Source organism: Drosophila arizonae, chromosome 3 (genome assembly GCF_054131065.1).
Source record: "Drosophila arizonae isolate 15081-1271.41 chromosome 3, UAZ_ARI_1.0, whole genome shotgun sequence".
Taxonomy (NCBI): Eukaryota; Metazoa; Arthropoda; class Insecta; order Diptera; family Drosophilidae; genus Drosophila; species Drosophila arizonae.
In genome coordinates this window covers 19,007,684-19,025,764 of record NC_142923.1, presented here as the reverse complement: position 1 = coordinate 19,025,764, position 18,081 = coordinate 19,007,684, and the positions used below count along the sequence as shown (strand labels likewise).

Sequence of the window (18,081 nt, the reverse complement as noted above, 5' to 3'; positions counted from 1 at the left end):
ACTAAACGGGGCCCAAATGAAAATGAATCGCTTGTGGTCAATGGAAACATAAATTTGATGCGCACCCAAAAGTGCAAACGGGCCAGCGAGAGATGAATATAATAAATAAAAACAAATAGGCGCATCAAATTGATAAAATGCGTAGACGTTGCGTTGCGTTGCGTTGATTTTGATTTAAATGCTCAACGCACATAAATCAATGAAAACCAAATGAATAAATATTACAATGGCGGCGCTCTATAGTAAATAATAATCATAAATAATATCGCGTGGCAAGTTTTGCAGTTTTTCAACACTGTCCATTAGCGGAACATAAATAAAATGCCCCAACGACAGCCGACAGCGAGGCGAACAAAAGGCTTCGTTGGCCAGCCATTAACATACTTTGTTTAGCCAACAATATAATCATAATCAGTATAATAATAATAGTAATAACAATAATCATCGTCTTCATCATCATCATCGTCGTCGTAAATGGGTTAAGCTGAGCTGCCGCGAACTGACACAATTTTAATATGTATTTACTTAGCGGCTTTTTATGCATTTCCTTAGATTTAACAGCCGTCGGAGCTGAGCGCCTTTTATTAAAAACTTGGCCAAATATTAAACGAACCAAGGGTTAACAGAGCGCCCACTGTACCATGGTTTATAATTCTGTATAATATCTTGATTTTTTGTACATACATATATTTATATATATATATATATATATATATATATATATATATATATATTTTTTTTTTTTTTCTTCCTTCGGTTTCTTGACCAACCACAAAGGCCGAGCGAACAATAAAATTAGATTGAGAGAGCGAAAGCCTGGGCAGGCTCGTAATATATTTTCATTAAATTTTATGCAATTTTATGGCCTACTTTTTTTTCAGGGGTAGGCTGCGCGCGGGGGCGTGGTCTGTGCCGAAAAGTATATGCATATAATTAAATGAGCGTGCAAATAATTTTCAACTGTTTATTGCTAACAAAAGGATGGTCCAAGGTATTTACGACCCTTGCCACTGGGGCAGTACGAGACCCAAAAATTAATCTCTTAAAAGGGGGAAAAGCGTCCTTTCTTATGCAAAAATATATGCTAATAAATAATGTAGATCAAATGTATATATTATACTAGAGGAATATTTGTGAGTTATTCCGACATGATAAAGCATAACGCTTAAGAATGAAAGACAAAGTGGAACTGAAAAGGTGAATATGCAAATATAGAATAGAGATGTAAAGGAAAGTAGTCAGAAGGAAAATAAGTAGATTTAGGTTTATATAAGAAACATTTGAATAAGACTCAAGCCGAAGAGGGAGATAGGGAGAGAGAGGGACAGAATACATTTATTCTTCTAGTAATCTTAATCAAAAGTATTTATACCTAATGGGATGAGCCACACCTCCTTCGGTTTCTCAATAAAAGGGAGAAAGGGAGAAATGCTTATAGTTTCTAAATATAGAAATTCCCATTAAAAATAAACAAAATATATTGTATGCCTCTTACCAAAATAAAAGCTTACAACTAATAAATACTGAGACCTATTCCATTCCACTCAAACATCACTTCATAAATTTATTTGGCGAGAGAAAAACAAGCGTATTAGATTTATGGCAAGCAGAAAAGTTTTCTTCCCTTTTTTGCTTTGATTCCTGCTCATCAGATGAGTTCTATGCCATTAGCCAACACTGGACACATCAACAGCTTTTTGCACTTTTGCAGCCATAGCAATAACAATCTGAAATTAAATAAAAGTAATGCCAAAAACAAAGCACAACAAGGGCATAAAGCTCAGCTTGCGAAAGAGACGGAACTGAGAGAGAGAGAGAGAGAGAGAGAAAAAGTTGTGGCTTCTAAATGGTTCCATGCGGCGTATACGCAATGCCAATAAAAAGCCAAACACACAGTCAGCGCTGGCCAAGAAACCAAACGAAACACCAAATACCAGAAATGCCTTTTATTGAAATTTATGACATCGACTTTTCCCCGTGCATTGCGAGTCCGAGTTATGAAATCACTGGCGAAAAGTCTGTTCATCTCGCCCAGTTGGCCAAACACTTTGCACATTTCAATTAGTTTCAATTTGCTAAAAAGCCAAAATAATGCAATTGGATTGCAGCATTGATTTTGATTGCACATATCTCTGTATGAGTGTGTGTGTGTGTGTGAGTGAGTTTATGTTTAGGCCAAAAAAGGCCAAATATTTATATATGCATATATAAATAAGCATTTACGTCTGTGCGATAAAATAACAATTGAATATTACGCATACGCCCCATGGGGCGTGCATATGTTGTCCCAAACGAAGTTAGCGCAGCTGCACGCAACTGCTAACCCTTTTTTTGAGAATACCCTGTACCTATTGCCCGTCCATGAAGTGGGGTATAATGGACTGACGCAGGATTATGTGACAAGTTAATGAGGAGTAGATGATGACCCCACAACTGGTCTCCAGTAGATATAGGCATACATTTCGGTTGTGTGTCTATGTCTACTATGTTCATCCACCTGTATTCATTGAACAGCTCTCTATTTTTCCGCCTACCCATAGGTAGATCTGTATCGATCTCTCATTTCTCCGTTCCTGTCCATTTGTCTCCCACGCTTTTAGTCCGTCAGTGTGTCTGTCAGTGTCTCTCTCTCTCTCTCTCTCTCTCTCTCTCTCTCTCTCTCTCTCTCTCTCTCGGCTTGTAAATTTGTATATTTCTTTTTTTCTCTCATATTTCTCTCACACATACAAATACACACACTGTCTCTGTTTTTTATCCCTCTCTCTCTCGCCCTCTCACTGTTTGTAAATTTGTTTATCTCTGTCTTTTTCTCATCTCTCTCTTCACATACACACACACACACAGACACACAGTCTCTCTGTCGTTATGTTTCTCTCTATTTCTGTCTCTCCCTGTCTTCCTGTCCTTCTCTCTCTCTCTCTCTCTCTCTCTCTCTCTCTCTCCGAGAGTTCATCTAGTAATTATATGTATAAAAGATAAAGGGAGAAAGAAGAAGATTTATATAAAATCAAGGCATTGATAGACGCCTCTCTCTCTCTATCTCAACTCAGGTCAACCGACAGTCGGGCATACCCGCTTAGCGTACTTTTACTTCAATTTTTCTGGCTTTCTTTCTCGCATTCATTTGTTGTTGCTTTTGTTGTTGCTGTTGCTGCTGCTGTTGACTAGGCCGGCATTGTTTATGGTCAGCTAACGGTATCTATGACTGTGGCAACATCCGTCGCACATTTCGGGACCTGCTCCAGCTGCGCGGCCCATTCAAACGGAAATGAGAACTCAACGCAGCGGAAATTTAATAACGACCAGCAATTTAGCGACAAGTGGACGTTGCGACCAATGGTCGAACGACATATTTATGCGGCCATTTTGACTGACCGCAGTAACCAGAGTCAGAGTCAGACCCAGCCAGCCAGGCCCCCTATCAATTGTTGTGCAAGTGTGCCAGTGTGTGGGTGTGTGTGTGTTCATTGACAAATGACCATTTCATATGTGAAATGGCAATTCAATTGATTTTCAGCGTGCGTGTGTGTGTGTATGTGTGTGTGTGTGTGTGTGTTTGCAATTGAAATGAAAATAGTTCAAATATGTTTGCTAAGGCTGCGCGCTACACACATAGCAATAATGAGAAGTATTTCATAAAGACCGCCCCACACTCTCACACACACACATGCACACACATGCACACACATAAATTGTATCCTTCTGAAAAGGACAACAAAAAAATACTGACAACAAATTGTCAATAACAATGGCAAAATGTTAAACGCCGGCCAGCCAGCCCAACTGCAGCTGAAATTTATGGCTCGAACAGATCAAGCACTCATATGTCATGGTCATAATAATAAATTTTATTATTTAATTTGAAAATGCGCGAAATTGCCGAGTGCCCGGGTACTGCATAGTGCGAGCATCCGCGGCAATTAAGCCACATTTAATTATATCTAAATTATGTATTTATCTAGATAGATAGCTGGGGACATATTAGATAGTTGGCTAAATGGGTTTATTGTTCGAACAAATTGAGCTAAGCCCGAAAGTGGGGAAATAAAAACACTCATTTGTTTATATTTTAAAGTATATGGTAAATCTCATGTCAAATTTGACAAGCACTTTTATTTAAATGGATAGATGGATATTTTATATCGGTTTATACCCAACATAAATGAGCTTAACGCTTGATAAATCTTAATTAAGGTCTAGCTAACAAGTAAAAGCTTGTAATTTCTCGCATCTTACAAGTTCATTGTAAACTTCATGACAAAACATAATTTGAATAAACAGACAGAATGATAGACAGGCGGTTAAACAGACAGAAGGATGGATTAACAGACAGGATTATAGGCAGACAGGATGAACAGAGAGACAAATGGATAGATGGATTGAGAGATAAATGGAATGCATTGACAAATTGACAGACAGACGTATAAATAGAAAGACACATGGAGCACCAGCCAGCTCTATGAACAGATAGTAGGATGGACAGACAAATGCATAAAGAAGCAGACGCATGGACAGACAGAGCAATGGAAAGACGCACAGAACTAAATGGACCTCATACTTTTTAATGCTGATAATCATATTTAAACTTAGGAAGGTGTGCCACGCCTTATCTTGTCTGAGTCTAATATCTATATTTACATAATATCTATTACACATAATCAAAATCGAATTCCCATCTGCAGAGCACTCTTTTATTTTCAATACAATTTTATGCTCTATAACAAAAATATTTCATACGTTTTTCTAAACTGAAAGCACAAAGAAAAATGTTTAATTACAATGAATAATTGAATATAATGCAGTTAATTGAAAAGCTTGTTTAATGTTTCAGCGCAATGTCTAAAAGGCACTCAAAAGTGTTGAGCCTCAATTAGAATGGGCTTCATTAGGTCAGTTAATAAGCTGCTCGACTTGGGAGCTCATCAAATTGGAATGCCTTTGTGCGGGCATTAGGCGCACGTCTCTCATAATCGGCTCACATAATTATAATTTTGCACACACACAATGGAGCTGGGAGAAAACAATTTTCTATGAAATTAATTTTCTCAAATCAGCAGCGAATAAAAAGTCACTCACTTGTCTATTGTTTGGCTTTGCGACGTCCAAAGCACACACACACATGGCAAGACGAACGGGGCCTGAAGTCGACCCCGGCTCTATTTAGACGGCTGTGTTTAGGGTCTGGGCCACATTATCTTACTCTTGACATTTCTTTTTGAAAAGCAGCCGCCTTACACAATTTTATCCCTGGCTGTGTGCTGTGTGAGGCAGAGGACTAAGGCTAAGCAGTCTAAGCAGCCTCAGAAGCCTCAGCAGCTGCGCCTGTCAAGATAACAAAAAGAGTTTTTCGCCTTGTGTGCTGGCTTTGCTGCTGCCAATGTGCATTTCACTTTGGCCAGATTTCACAACTAGATATATATCGTTTTAGCATGTGCATTTTAATATTTTACAAAAATAAAATTATGCAAAAGTTATACAAAAAAAAATTGGAATTATTCAATTTGGTTTAATTGAAATTTGTTAAAGTAATTAAATTTGACACGAACTTTGACAGCCGAGAGCAACAACAACAACAGCCGCAGCAGGACTTGGAATTAATTTGCCAACGCTTAAGCCAACAATCGAGACAGACTAGAGTGATGGACTGACAGATATCCTAGAAACGGCTGCAGTGCTTGAATTTTAATTATTTTATTTTACAATTTTATTTGAAATATACGTATATATGTTTATTTTAAGAAATGCATTAAAATATATATTTTATAAAAAAATAAATTGTTTACATAAAAAGTAAAAATTGAGAAAATTCAAAATTAATTTTATAGAAATTTATTCAGTTCTGTATTTCAAAAGATATCACAAAAAAAAATCGCATACATCAAATCACAATTTAACAGTTGGGAAATGGAGAACAAAATTTGAGAAAGCAAATTATTAATACGAATTTATTCAGTTGGACATTCAATGTTTTTTTTTTTTTTTTTTTTTTTTTTAATATGTATATTTGTATGTATATAAAATAAATAAAAAATGTTAAAGTTTTTCGAGATTTGTAAAACATGGACAAGCTGAGATTATTATAGGCAATATGAGGAAGATTAGCTTGGATGCCATATACAGATTACCATATGATAGGCAAAAGAAATTAATTATTACAAATTTGTTTAGCAGGTACAAGTCTAACATTCAGATAAACTCTCAATCCCTTCTGCTTAGCAGTTTAAAGATTCAGCGAATCCTAACTCCAGTAGATTGCTTTCAATTCGACTAACCCACATGCAATCCGTACAGGGTATACAAAAAGTAATTATCCATTATTTACTTTATTTTACACAAGCCTCTCTGTATGTACTTTTGTATATATGTGTGTGCATACATACATACATACGGACAGCCACATTGACAGGCATACACACATCCAACTGTATGTCGATCTATCTGTCTGCATCTATTCATTCCGGCATCCAGTTGTATTCACACCAGAAATTAGCATAACAAAAGGCAGCTGCACAATTCAAACATGGCTAAGTCGATTCTTAATTTTCAATTAAAATCCAATTTGTGCACACAAAAACGCCAAACGACAGAGAGAAAAGGTTTTTCTCTAGCTTCTGCTTCAGCTTCTCAAATTTTCTTCTTCTTTTTTTTTTCTGCCAGCTCCCAAATGAAATTATTTTTTTGCTCAAATCTATTGTCAATCCTTGAAACGGACATACATCATATGCATGAATTGATTCAGCTACAACATTACTTGAATTGAATGGAAAGTTTTTTGTTCTCAACTCGTGAAGCACATCAAAGCGAAATATGTGTTCAGGGATTGGTGAATAATTTGTTAGCTGAGAAAATTTTCCATTTGTTTTATTTTAATTAGTTCTGAGATATGCGATAAAATATTTTATAATGGGAGGAAAGTCAAATACTAAGATTAAATTAAAATATTTTGTGTATTTTGTAATAATAAACAGGCAATGTAATATAGCTAAAATTTAAAATTTTAATAAAATTCCTTTAAAATACTAAACTTATATACATAACAAAAGGCAAAATATCATTTATCATATAATTTCATTTTGAATTTTCTATGCAGCTCAAAATAGTTTAAAAATGTAGAAAATAAAATTAAATAAATTGAATATTAACTATTTTTAATTATTAAACTAATGCAATATTTTATGTAAATAATAATATTTCTTATTATTAGAAGTAATATAAATATAAAATAAAATAAACAAACCGCATATTTTTGGTAATAAATATCTCAAATTTAATTTACATTTTTAAAATACACTGCAATAAAAATAAGAGGTAAAAAATCACAATTTTAAATATTGCCAAAAACGAGTTTCAGAAAATAGAAGGATAAAACTAAAAATAAATAAAACTTTCTTGAGCATTCGCATCGATTCGATTTTTTTTTAGAGATTTGCCAAATGAGAGTTCTTTTGAATTTGGATCTTTCGTTGATAGCGAAAAGTGTGCACGATTTTCAATTCTTTATAGCGCTGCTCGTAGAACCCGCTGTGGTCCAGTTTCTTGGCCAAGGCACACGCCTGCGGCTCATTGGTTTTGTAGAGGGCCAGCAGGAGGTTGGCCAGAGCCAATTGAAAGTCCTGCTCCAGATCGTGTATGGCATCGCAGGTTGTCTGGCAGCATCTGCGCAGCTCCTGCTGCCGCTGCGCCATCTCGTCCGCAGAGAAGCGCTGGCAGAGCGACAGAAACTTCTGCTGCAAAACGTCCAGCTGGAAGATGGGCTCATACAGCTGCATCAGAAGCAGACGCAACCTGGCGTTATCTCGGGTTAGCCACAGTCCTTTCAGGATTTTCTCCATATACGAGCCCTGCAGCTGGAGCAGTTCGTCCAGAGTCTTCACCGTATTGCAGCCCAGGTAGAGCTCCTCGAAGGCGCTGTCCAGTATATTCTCAAGCATGTAGCTGCGCAACTGCAGCATGAAGTCCTGCAGCCGATCGATGAGCTGATCGAACTGATCCCGCACCTGTCGCGCCTCCGGGAAGCGCTCCAGATTGACGCGCTCCGAGAAATGCGCTTGCTGCCGCCGGATCCGCTCGTTGAGCACATAGTCCGAATAGTGCAGCTGCCAGAGGCAGACAAAGCACGATTCATACTGAACGAGCCGTTCGCCGAGCAACGTCTTCCAGTGGCTCGGCTGCTGCCAGCGCAGCAGGAAGCAGCACCAGCAGCGGCTGCCCTGCTGCTCCCCCCTGGCCACATAGAGCGGCTTGTTGTGGGCGACCAGCAGCTGCTCCAGCCTGTTGTTGAGCTGTGTGGCACAATAGCATTCGGCCGGCTGCTCCAGCAACGGCTCCAGCAGCTCAATCATCTCGCGCACGAACTCCACATCGGTGAGCAGCAGATATTGATGTAGCCGACTCAATAGCTCCAGGGGATTGGGTCGCAGCTGATGCAGCTGCTCGAACAGCTGCCGCGATGTGTCCAGCTGCAGTGTGCCAATTAGCTCGACCAGCGGCTGCTCGTCCAGCTCCCGGAAGCTGCTGTGGCAGGCCGACGCCAGCTGCTGCTCCAGCTCCAACTCCTGCACCACCAGCTCCAGTTGCCGGGCCAAAAAGTGCCGGGAAAAGTGCTGGTTCCGGCCCGTTGCGAGCAGCTGTCGCGCCAGATGTGGATTGAGGAAGTGCGGCAATCGCTCCGGCCGCAGCTCAAACTGCTGCAGCCAATAGTTCTGGATCTGACTGCCAGCAGCGTGCTCCACAATGAAGAAGTCGCCCTCGAGCAGCTCGCCCTGCTGCAGCCAGCCGCGAATCCTTTTCAGCAGTGGCTCGGCGGCGCATTCCATCCACTGCTTGAGCAGCTCATCGTAGCCAGCGTTGCCCAGGCCCAATTGCAGCTGCAGATACTGCAGCGGGGACGGCTGGTGGCTCAGCTCGCCGCACAGCTGTAGCAGCCACTGGAAACGATGGACGTAGCTGCGCGACTGATGGTACACCTGAGTGAGGCTGGTCAGCTGCTCCTTGTGCCGCTGGTAGAATCGGGAATACGCCTGCAGCTCGGCCATCAGACAAGGAGCCAGCGCCCGTCCGTACTCGCCCAGTCGCTGCAGCAGAACCTCCTGCTGCTGCTGCAGGCACTTGTAGTAGTAGCCCACCTCGGCCAGGGCGAGCAGCACATAGGACTCGCTGATGCTGCTCTGGTGATGCGGCGAGCGCAGCATGAGCCGTCGACTCAGCGCCGAGACGCGCATCTGCTGGCACTCGTAACCGAGCAGCGCGTGCAAAGCATCGCCCAGTCGCTCCTCGGGCGACAGCCGGACGACCATGCCGCGATCGCGCTGCTGCCAGCGCAGAGTCTCGTATTGTTGCAGCTCGTCGGACGTAAGCAGCTGCTGCAGCTGGCACTTGCCAATCGCCTCCAAGCACTCGTCCGGCTGGTAGGCGTATTGCTTTCGCATGCACCGCAGGTAGGCCTTGAGCCGGCGCTTGATTGCAGCGACATCTATGATCGGACCGGGGCAACTCGTCTGTGTGGCCACGATCTCGACGAACTGCTTCCACTGCTCGTAGAAATTGGGCCCGTCGGGCTGCAGGGGCGAGCATTGATACGAGGGATTGCACTTGAATTGCTTGATGATGAAGGGAGAGGCGGCTATGACATGGCGCTGGTGCTGCCACTTGGCTGGTAAAGCTATAGCTGTCGGTGTTATCGATTGATCGAATGGCGACACTCCCTCATTTATGTCCATCCCTCTTAGCCTATCAGCATCTTGATTGATCGCATTTGCAGAAACTTTGCACATTATCATATCGTGTTTCGATATCGATTGATTATCAAGTTTGAGCTTTTGTTGGCTTAAGGACTGCTCGATCTCTATCGAGAGATTCACAGCTTCTTCTTTAATCTCTAGTTGATTATCCACGCGAGCCTGATCTTTGATCGTTCTATTGGCTGCCAATTGCGCCTGATTGGTTGGCTGTAACATTTTTATAAAATTCCTAATTTTTGTAATTATTACACTGTGTGTATCAGTCAATGGCTCCGATTCCTGCGACCAATCTAACGATGGGTAATCGGGCTTTTTGACTTCCGGCACAGGATCTTTGTATTCTGCTTCAGCTTCCACTTGCATCAGCCACCTGGATGTCTTAGATAAGGAGTGTTCAGCAAAGACGGAGGTTGCCTCACTTATCAGTCTATGAGGCACCAAATAGTGTTGATCTCGTCGAACCGGTTCAACATCGTGAGTGAATTTTCTTTCATAGACTAGAGGGGACAGAAAATTTTCGGAAGATATCGATCGAGCTTCTGTTCTCACCGATTCCAGCTGATCTGTCGGCAGAGACGTCTTGGATCCACGTTCAAGTTGTAGAAACATTTCCTCTTCAGAATCTTTAAAGTCATCTAGTTGTGAAATCTTAGGGCTATCAGGTAAACAATCTTGATGATTTATCGACAAATCGATTTCGAGCAAACTTGTCTCAGATTCTTCCTTAGTTTTCAATTGACACATCATTGGGGCAGCCGAAGAGTCCTCGGTAGCTACCGATGGACTTTCAGTTGGTATTTCTGCAATCTGTGGAAAGTGATCCATGAGCTGCTGTAGCTGCGTACGACTATCTGCATTTTTAATTGTTTCGTCTAGAAGAGATGACTCTGGTATCGACTCTGGTGGTGTTTCAATGGATTTCTCAGTTTCCTGTTGATGTTTCCATTGGTCACAATCGATATTTTTCAAACTGTCTTTTTTTATCGATGGATTCGGCACCATTTTTAGCTGAGCCAGCTGACTATGAATCTTAGCAAGCATTTCAGTGGTTAGCACTAGCATGCCTAAAGTATCGGTAAGAGGGGCCAATTTTTGTTCAGAGTTCGATTCGTTCTCCGCTCTTAAATCATTCCCATTACCCAATACTGAGGGATCCGTTTCTTCACAAACATCCTCGGACTCTATCACAAATAGAGACTGTTTGGGCGTTAGTATCATTGCTTGATCTTCTGACTGAAGCTCCCCAATCACTACCTTTGAGGAATCCATTGAAGATGATTCTTGGTCAGACGCCGAATGACTCTCCTGTTGAAGCTCTCCACTCGCTTCCTTTGAGTAATCGGTTGCACACGTTGTTTCTTGATCGGCTATCGATTGATTATCGTCCAAGAGCTTAGCTGACATAGATGTATCGAGCTCTGGTGACTTATCGATACATATTTCTTCGTCTTGTCCTCTTATCGGACAGCCGGCAACAGCTTCTTTAGAACTACATTTATCATTTACAAATGACTGATCGATTTCTGGGAAAACTATCGATTGCTCGATATTTGGCAGCTGTTTGTATTGCCAACTGCTTTCCTTGGATATTTGCTTCAAGTAGAAACCACTTTTGAAATTAGGAGGAGGCGGTATTTCATGCAAACTTAATTGCTCTTGTTTTGGTCCTTCGGATAATACTTCTTGCTTGTGTTGTGAGTCCGACGTATCTATTGGCGGCGTATTAGTATCTTGTGTGGCAACTTCAATTGCTTCCCTAGTGGGTGACTCCCCACTGTAGGTGGGCTCTGAAGTAATGAAACCGCTCTGTATTATCGTCATGCTCGGCGCAAGCTCTTGCTGTATGATTGGCTGATTGATTTTTGGCAACATTTCCTCGGACGCCGTGTAGATCCAATCTTTGAATTCCTCGCTGGTGGATGCCAAATTATCTGGGGGCAGTGTCGATATTGAATTTAACGATTTGTGCAGCACTATCAAACTATCGTTGGTCGCTTGCTCCTCCTGAATTGAGGTGTAAACGATATCTGGCAGCAGCTCTTCCGATGTTGTCAATATGAAATTCAATCGCATTTCATTCAGCGACGATGGGTACAGCGTGGAATCGAGTAGAGTGCTTAAGTCATCTGTCTCTGTCGATCCTTGTTGCTTAATCAATCCATTGATCTTGCCTTCACTTGCAGTCGTGCTTGCTGCCTTATCCGTACTTGTCGTATCCTTCGATAGCCCCGTAAGCAAGTCATCGGTAGTTGTGGAAATATCTGCACTTGGTTCGGTTCGATACGTTTGTACGCCTTGATCCAGCTGCGTGGTCGAAGTGTCCGTTTGCTGAGACTTGTCCGAATGCAGATATACACATAGATCTATGCCCAGCTCAGATGTTTCCTTGATACTCTGAGAATTCGCATATAGCTCAACAGTTTCCAGGGGCTCCGCAAACTGACTGCTCACATCCGAAGTCTCGCAGACGCTCTTGCTGTTCTTATATAGCTCCACGGCTGAAACAGTGGCCATAAACTGAGTGCCCACCTCACAGGTCTCTCGGAGAAAGCTCAAAGGATTTCTATTCTTTTCAGCTGTAAATTGTATTATTATATGTAATTACTCTACATTTTTATATTTTTCGGTAGATTTCTTGGTTCTCGTTCGCCTTACCAGTTTTTGGTTGCCGTGAATGAGCATATGGTCTCATCTGGCTCTCGATATCCTCGCAGAGCATCACATCGGAGCTCATCGGAAAAGGTTGCTCTGGACTCTTCGGGTGCGCCATATAAATGATCTTTAATTCTTTATCTCTGATCAGCTTCTGTTCATTGATAGCACTTCGATTCATTCCAACATAGTTTGCCTTACAGATTGCTCGCTCCCAGCGCAAACCTTTGAACTGACAACGGACTATGACAGGCTTACACATAACATAGAGGAAACCCATTTCAAGAACTACACCAGTTCGCCCTTTTGACGAACTGATCTCCAATTCCTTCTCGTTCAAGTGCAGCACGCTTTGGGCCAAGCAAATGAGGTTCTCGGTAAAGTCTTCCTGATACCTCAGCTTGCCCTCTAGCTGCATTTTCTGTGGGTTCTCCTCATCGAACAGGTGGTAGCAAAATGCGAGATATTGTTGGCGTTTCGTTTCGCTTGGCTCGAGTCGTAAGAGTAGCCGATACAGATGCAAGAAGAGCTTATAACGGTGCTCTTGAAGACACTGCTCCTGCAAATCTGTCGTTGACTGCAATTGCTTGAAGCGTTGCCGAAAATCGTTCAGTTTAATTTTCATCTGAGTTTCCGGTTTGACGAACGCTCTGCCATACTCCACCTTGGCTCGCTTGCAGCCGAGAGCGACGCCCAGCTTCCAAAAGAGCATGGGTATACTGCTAGCCAAGTCCTTGGGCGAGAGGCCCAGAGGAGATTTGCGAGGGTGCTTTGACTTCTGTTGCTTTTTGTCATCAGCCATGAGTTAATCGAATGCTCAAAACATATGAGAGAAAAAAACCGAAGATCGAAAGAACTGCAATAGGACGTCGATATAATGGAATATATATATATATATGTATATAAAAAATATATAAGATATACAAAAAGTAGATCAATTTGATATGAGTGCTAGTCTTAAGGTACTGTTATTTGAAAGCCATGTCTAAGCTCAAGCAAATTGAAATAGTATATATAAAGTATGTACAGTCTAAATCCCTTCATCCCCTATATGAACACTTTTTACTTCATATGTATGCCCACAAGTCCCGTAACACACCTCGTTTACGCTGCTTACTTACACTAAAAAACCGTTAACAACTTTTAAACTATTAACGAAATATAAAACATTTACTTCAGAATTTGTATAAATATTTTTTATAAAAATTTTTATATATTTATATATATAAATTTATATATATATATACATTTATTTGTTGTGATGTGATAACTAACCCAGAGATCTGTCAGTCCAGAAAACAAATTCAAATAAATCTGAGCTTAGGTGTCGCCATTCATGAATTCTCTAGCAAAATATCGCTGCGCCGCGTAATTAACTCATAAATCTGTCAAAAGATTGTCGACAGGTTAAAAACTCGAGTGTTGAGCAGAGAATTGCGTTTGCAGTCGCAACCTTTTTGCAAGTTTTCATTCATTTCAACGAGTTAGTTCTCAATGCTTGAGTACGGGTAGTGCGGGGGTAGGTTGCATGGGGCGGGTGTAGGGGTAGCGCAGGCTCTTGCTGGAAATGTATGATGCCACTTTTAACCTGAGACCGTAAAAAGTTTTGCCAGCGCAAGAGGAAACTATGCAAAGATAAGTGAAAAAGATTATAAATGCATTGTAGTAAAATTTACCGCCAACATCAGCGACAAAAGACACAGGCGTAAAGACAAATAAAAGGAGGAAGTGCACGACTGGAAGATACCCTGTGCTCAGCTGCAAATATCAACAAAATTCTTTTCTTTTCCTAACAAATATAAAAAAAATTATGTATCGATATTAATCGATTGAAAAAATCAAAAATCGTATATCAAAATATGCAGCTCTAATGAATATCACTGTAGCTGATCCAATCGTATCATCACAATGGCTTATACCATAAACTATCTGCTTAAAATCTCCTTTTCCAGCTGCAATCCGTGAGCACAGGGTATACACAAAAACGGAAACCGACTGACTCAAATGGCACACAATTTACGTGCAGGCAAGTCAAACGCAACGGAAACGGAAGAGGAAACAGCCATTTAAAAAACTGTCACCAGACAGAAACAAGCGATAGAACGATAGAGGCTGGGGCACAAAAACCATGGGCATAGAGAGCAAGGAGCAACGAGCATGAGCCATGCCACACAGAAGCAGTGTTGCTTAAATTGTCAAAGTAGTTGTATTTTGGCAAGATGCCTGCCAGCAACAGTGTAGGGTTTGGGCTGAATTGCAATGGGTGACAGATCTTTAGGGCTCTATTACTTAAGGCTGAGTCTTTGTATCTGTATCTGTATCTGTATCTGTATCTGTATCTGTATCTGTATCTGTATCTGTATCTGTATCTGTATCTGTATCTGTATCTGTATCTGTATCTGTATCTGTATCTGTATCTGTATCTGTATCTGTATCTGTATCTGTATCTGTATCTGTATCTGTATCTGTATCTGTATCTGTATCTGTATCTGTATCTGTATCTGTATCTGTATCTGTATCTGTATCTGTATCTGTATCTGTATCTGTATCTGTATCTGTATCTGTATCTGTATCTGTATCTGTATCTGTATCTGTATCTGTATCTGTATCTGTATCTGTATCTGTATCTGTATCTGTATCTGTATCTGTATCTGTATCTGTATCTGTATCTGTATCTGTATCTGTATCTGTATCTGTATCTGTATCTGTATCTGTATCTGTATCTGTATCTGTATCTGTATCTGTATCTGTATCTGTATCTGTATCTGTATCTGTATCTGTATCTGTATCTGTATCTGTATCTGTATCTGTATCTGTATCTGTATCTATATCTTTATCTGTATCTTTATCTGTATCTTTATCCCTACCCCTGTCCCTGTCCCTATTGTTAGCTACGCCCTAGTCCATCCCACTTCGTTTTCCCTCATTCTTCACAACGATTCTGCTCATTAAAAAACTGAATGTGTGACATTTTGTCAGGCTGGGATAATAAAATTACATTCGCAGCGAAAGGCAAATACGCTGAATCAGCGCAAGGAATTGTCAGAGGGAAAAATGTGGGCGGGGTTGCAAGAGGCTACTGGCGAGGAGAGGGCAGCTCAGACAAATGTCAAATCAAATTTATTGACTTTCATTGTCATGTTGGGTAGTTAGACGGCAATAGAGGGGATGCTAGGACACTAGGATATCAAAGGACTAACCGTTCATTCAAATGTGCAAAGCCAATGACAGCGTAAGAATCGTTCCCTCGCTCCAGCCTCTCCCCATCCTCACTACTTCCCCGCTCCCCCTTCTCCCCTGCGACCATACACACATAATGTGCACCTTTTTCACTTGGGTTTGCACGCGATTAAGAGGGGACAACAGCATAGACAATCAGCAGGCAGCATCTAAAGTTTTCCTCCCAGTTTTCCGCGCAGTTTTCTTGGCGCGTTTTTCTGATTTTCCACAACTTAGCACAATGCCTGTTGGCAGCGCTATAAAAATCATACGCTTCCCCCATCGTGGGCATACTTTGTTCTTTACTTTTTCCCCATCTCGTTTTTATTTTTTTTTTTCTCATTTTTTGGCTCTTCATGCTCCTTTGTGCAATGTTTGACAATTATTTGCATTGTTCAGTCGCTCGATTGCTCAACATGAACACGAATCGGTAACTACAGCTAGAGTGGCTATATATAGATAAACGTGTGTGTACTCACATACATATATAGACATAGATTGAGCTACTCAAGTTGCTTCACTTAGTTAGGCGCTTGCACAATGTTTTGCTTTGTCAATTGCAAATGCAAGTTTTTTCTATAGACGGCACTTCGAAATGTCAAACGCAGAAGGGTATTTTGAATTATGAAATCGTTTGTAACTACAGCTTAGAATTTGAGCATTGATATATTTCATTAAAATTGAGAAAAAAAAAATTGATTTTTCCTGGTAGTACTTACTCTCTAAATATACATAGGTAATACGAATGATATATAGATTTAGCTGTATAAATATCTTTCATAAATTAATATATATTTTGGTTTTACAGTTAGGAAACCACGTGAATAACTATTTCTTGCCTCCTTCTGAGCCAATCAGCAATAAAACCAGCATTCAAACAATCAGCCTAATTGTATATAGAATTCTCATCGAGTTGCTTGGGCTGTTTATTAGTCATCCGAGTCAACGGAAAGTGCCCAATGCAAACATATTTGGAGCAACTGCTTCTCCACCTGCTAGCCACCAATTAGAAATTGACCTATGCACCACATATAATTAATGATTGCTTCTCGGGCTGCTCCACATCGATTCCTTCAGTCCGTCCGGTTGCTCGGGCCTGTGGCTTTGGCTCTAAGTTAGAATTGGCCTCTGGTTCAATTATAATGCAGAAAATTTATGCGTTGCAGCTAGTTGCACATAATTGCAGAGCTGCCGCTCTCGTGCCGGGCTACAGCATTGGTTACTCATACGCCGTGTGGAACGGTGAAGGCAGGACTTCATTTATTAATATACTGGTTGAGCTGGGGATGGACGCGTGTTGTTCCTTGACGGAACACAATATGCAATAATTATGCATTTCTGATATGTACAACAGGAAACTCAGCAAATAAACTTGAAATCATCGATAAGTGTGTCGATTTGATTGCAAACTGTTTATGATAAATGTATGTAAATATGAATATATATATATAAACATAAATATATTCTTGTCACGATTGATAGTTTGGCGAATGAGTAGCAATTTATTTTAATGCTAGATCGTAACTATTTTCTTTTTAATCTCTTAATATTTGTTCGATAAGTATATCGATATTTTTTTTTTTGTTTTTTTTTTTTTTTATTCTGCTTTATATTGTTGTCTAAATTTGTTTTAATTTAAGAATATGCTTTAATTTAAAAATATTATTAGTTTTTGAGAGTGGAATGAAAAGATATATTGAAATGTAATATTTCATTGAAACTCGGAACTCTATTGATCTGTAGATATATATCTATAGATGATACATATCAATATTTTCTCCAAGCACGCTGTCATCTCTAATACACTTTTAACTGCTAGCTTACTTTAAGGCGCTTTCGATTACTTAGCCAAGTTAGCTGGCTGCAAGTAACTTTAGCCACTTTGCTTAGCTGGGAAAATGCTCCGCTTAAACCAATTAAAATCAAACAAGCCCGGATACGTCTACTTGCGGCAATTAGGCAGAGGCAGACACAGTCACAGACACAGACACACATAGATGTAACTAGACATAACTGCAAAAGGACACGGCAATTACGTGCAACATTTGAAGCGTTATTTTATTAGAGACAGCCTGCTGAAGTGGCAACTCGAATTGTAAATGTCATAAGCTGCTACTTAAACGGGTCTCCAGTCTCTCGTCTCCCAAGGCTTAATCCCTCTGGTCTCCACACACATTTCAAACGTTTTAGCTTACCAATTAAATGCATTCATATTAAATATATATGAATAGATAGATTGTATATTTATCTGCCTGTGTGGACAAAATGCATCTTCATAATAGGTGCATTTCAGCTCGACTTGTAATTAAAGTCTTAAGCTTATTACATTAAAATGGCCAAAATTAAGCACAAAAGTTATAATACCCTTTAGTTGGCTATGATGTGTTAATTAATGGAGAAATATTAATTTTTCATTTATTTCATTGTATGTACTATGTGTATGTGTAAATATGTATATAAGGTAGTGTGA

The 18,081-nt window shown here is 40.4% G+C and overlaps 2 protein-coding genes across 5 annotated transcripts in view; both read right to left on the bottom strand.

Moving 5' to 3' along the window:
- The window catches only part of LOC108611074 (proton-coupled amino acid transporter-like protein acs), a 62,653-nt gene that overhangs the window by 18,303 nt on the left and 26,269 nt on the right, over positions 1 to 18,081 (bottom strand). The gene's annotated exons all lie outside the window — the stretch shown is intronic.
- t-Grip91 (testis-specific gamma-tubulin ring protein 91) lies at positions 7,244 to 13,674 on the bottom strand. Of its 3 annotated transcripts, none has more exons than XM_089464225.1 (3): positions 13,514 to 13,674; positions 12,396 to 13,248; positions 7,244 to 12,316 (listed from the first exon to the last, which is right to left on the bottom strand). In XM_089464225.1, the coding sequence occupies exons 2-3, from the start codon at positions 13,192 to 13,194 to the stop codon at positions 7,419 to 7,421; spliced, it is 5,697 nt and encodes a 1,898-aa protein (XP_089320351.1). In that variant the 5' UTR covers positions 13,195 to 13,248; positions 13,514 to 13,674; the 3' UTR covers positions 7,244 to 7,418. The 3 variants fall into 3 exon arrangements, with proteins under 3 accessions (XP_089320351.1, XP_089320352.1, XP_089320353.1); XM_089464226.1 differs by having other exon boundaries at positions 13,492 to 13,669; XM_089464227.1 differs by lacking the exon at positions 13,514 to 13,674 and adding an exon at positions 13,420 to 13,437.

What these genes read in the sequence shown, in the direction of transcription:
- t-Grip91 (XM_089464225.1), bottom strand. Translation starts at nt 13,194, where the DNA reads ATGGCTGATGACAAAAAGCAACAGAAGTCAAAGCACCCTCGCAAATCT. An exon ending in TTCACGGCAACCAAAAACTG is followed by an intron (nt 12,317 to 12,395) that starts GTAAGGCGAACG and finishes TACAATTTACAG; the next exon opens with CTGAAAAGAATAGAAATCCT.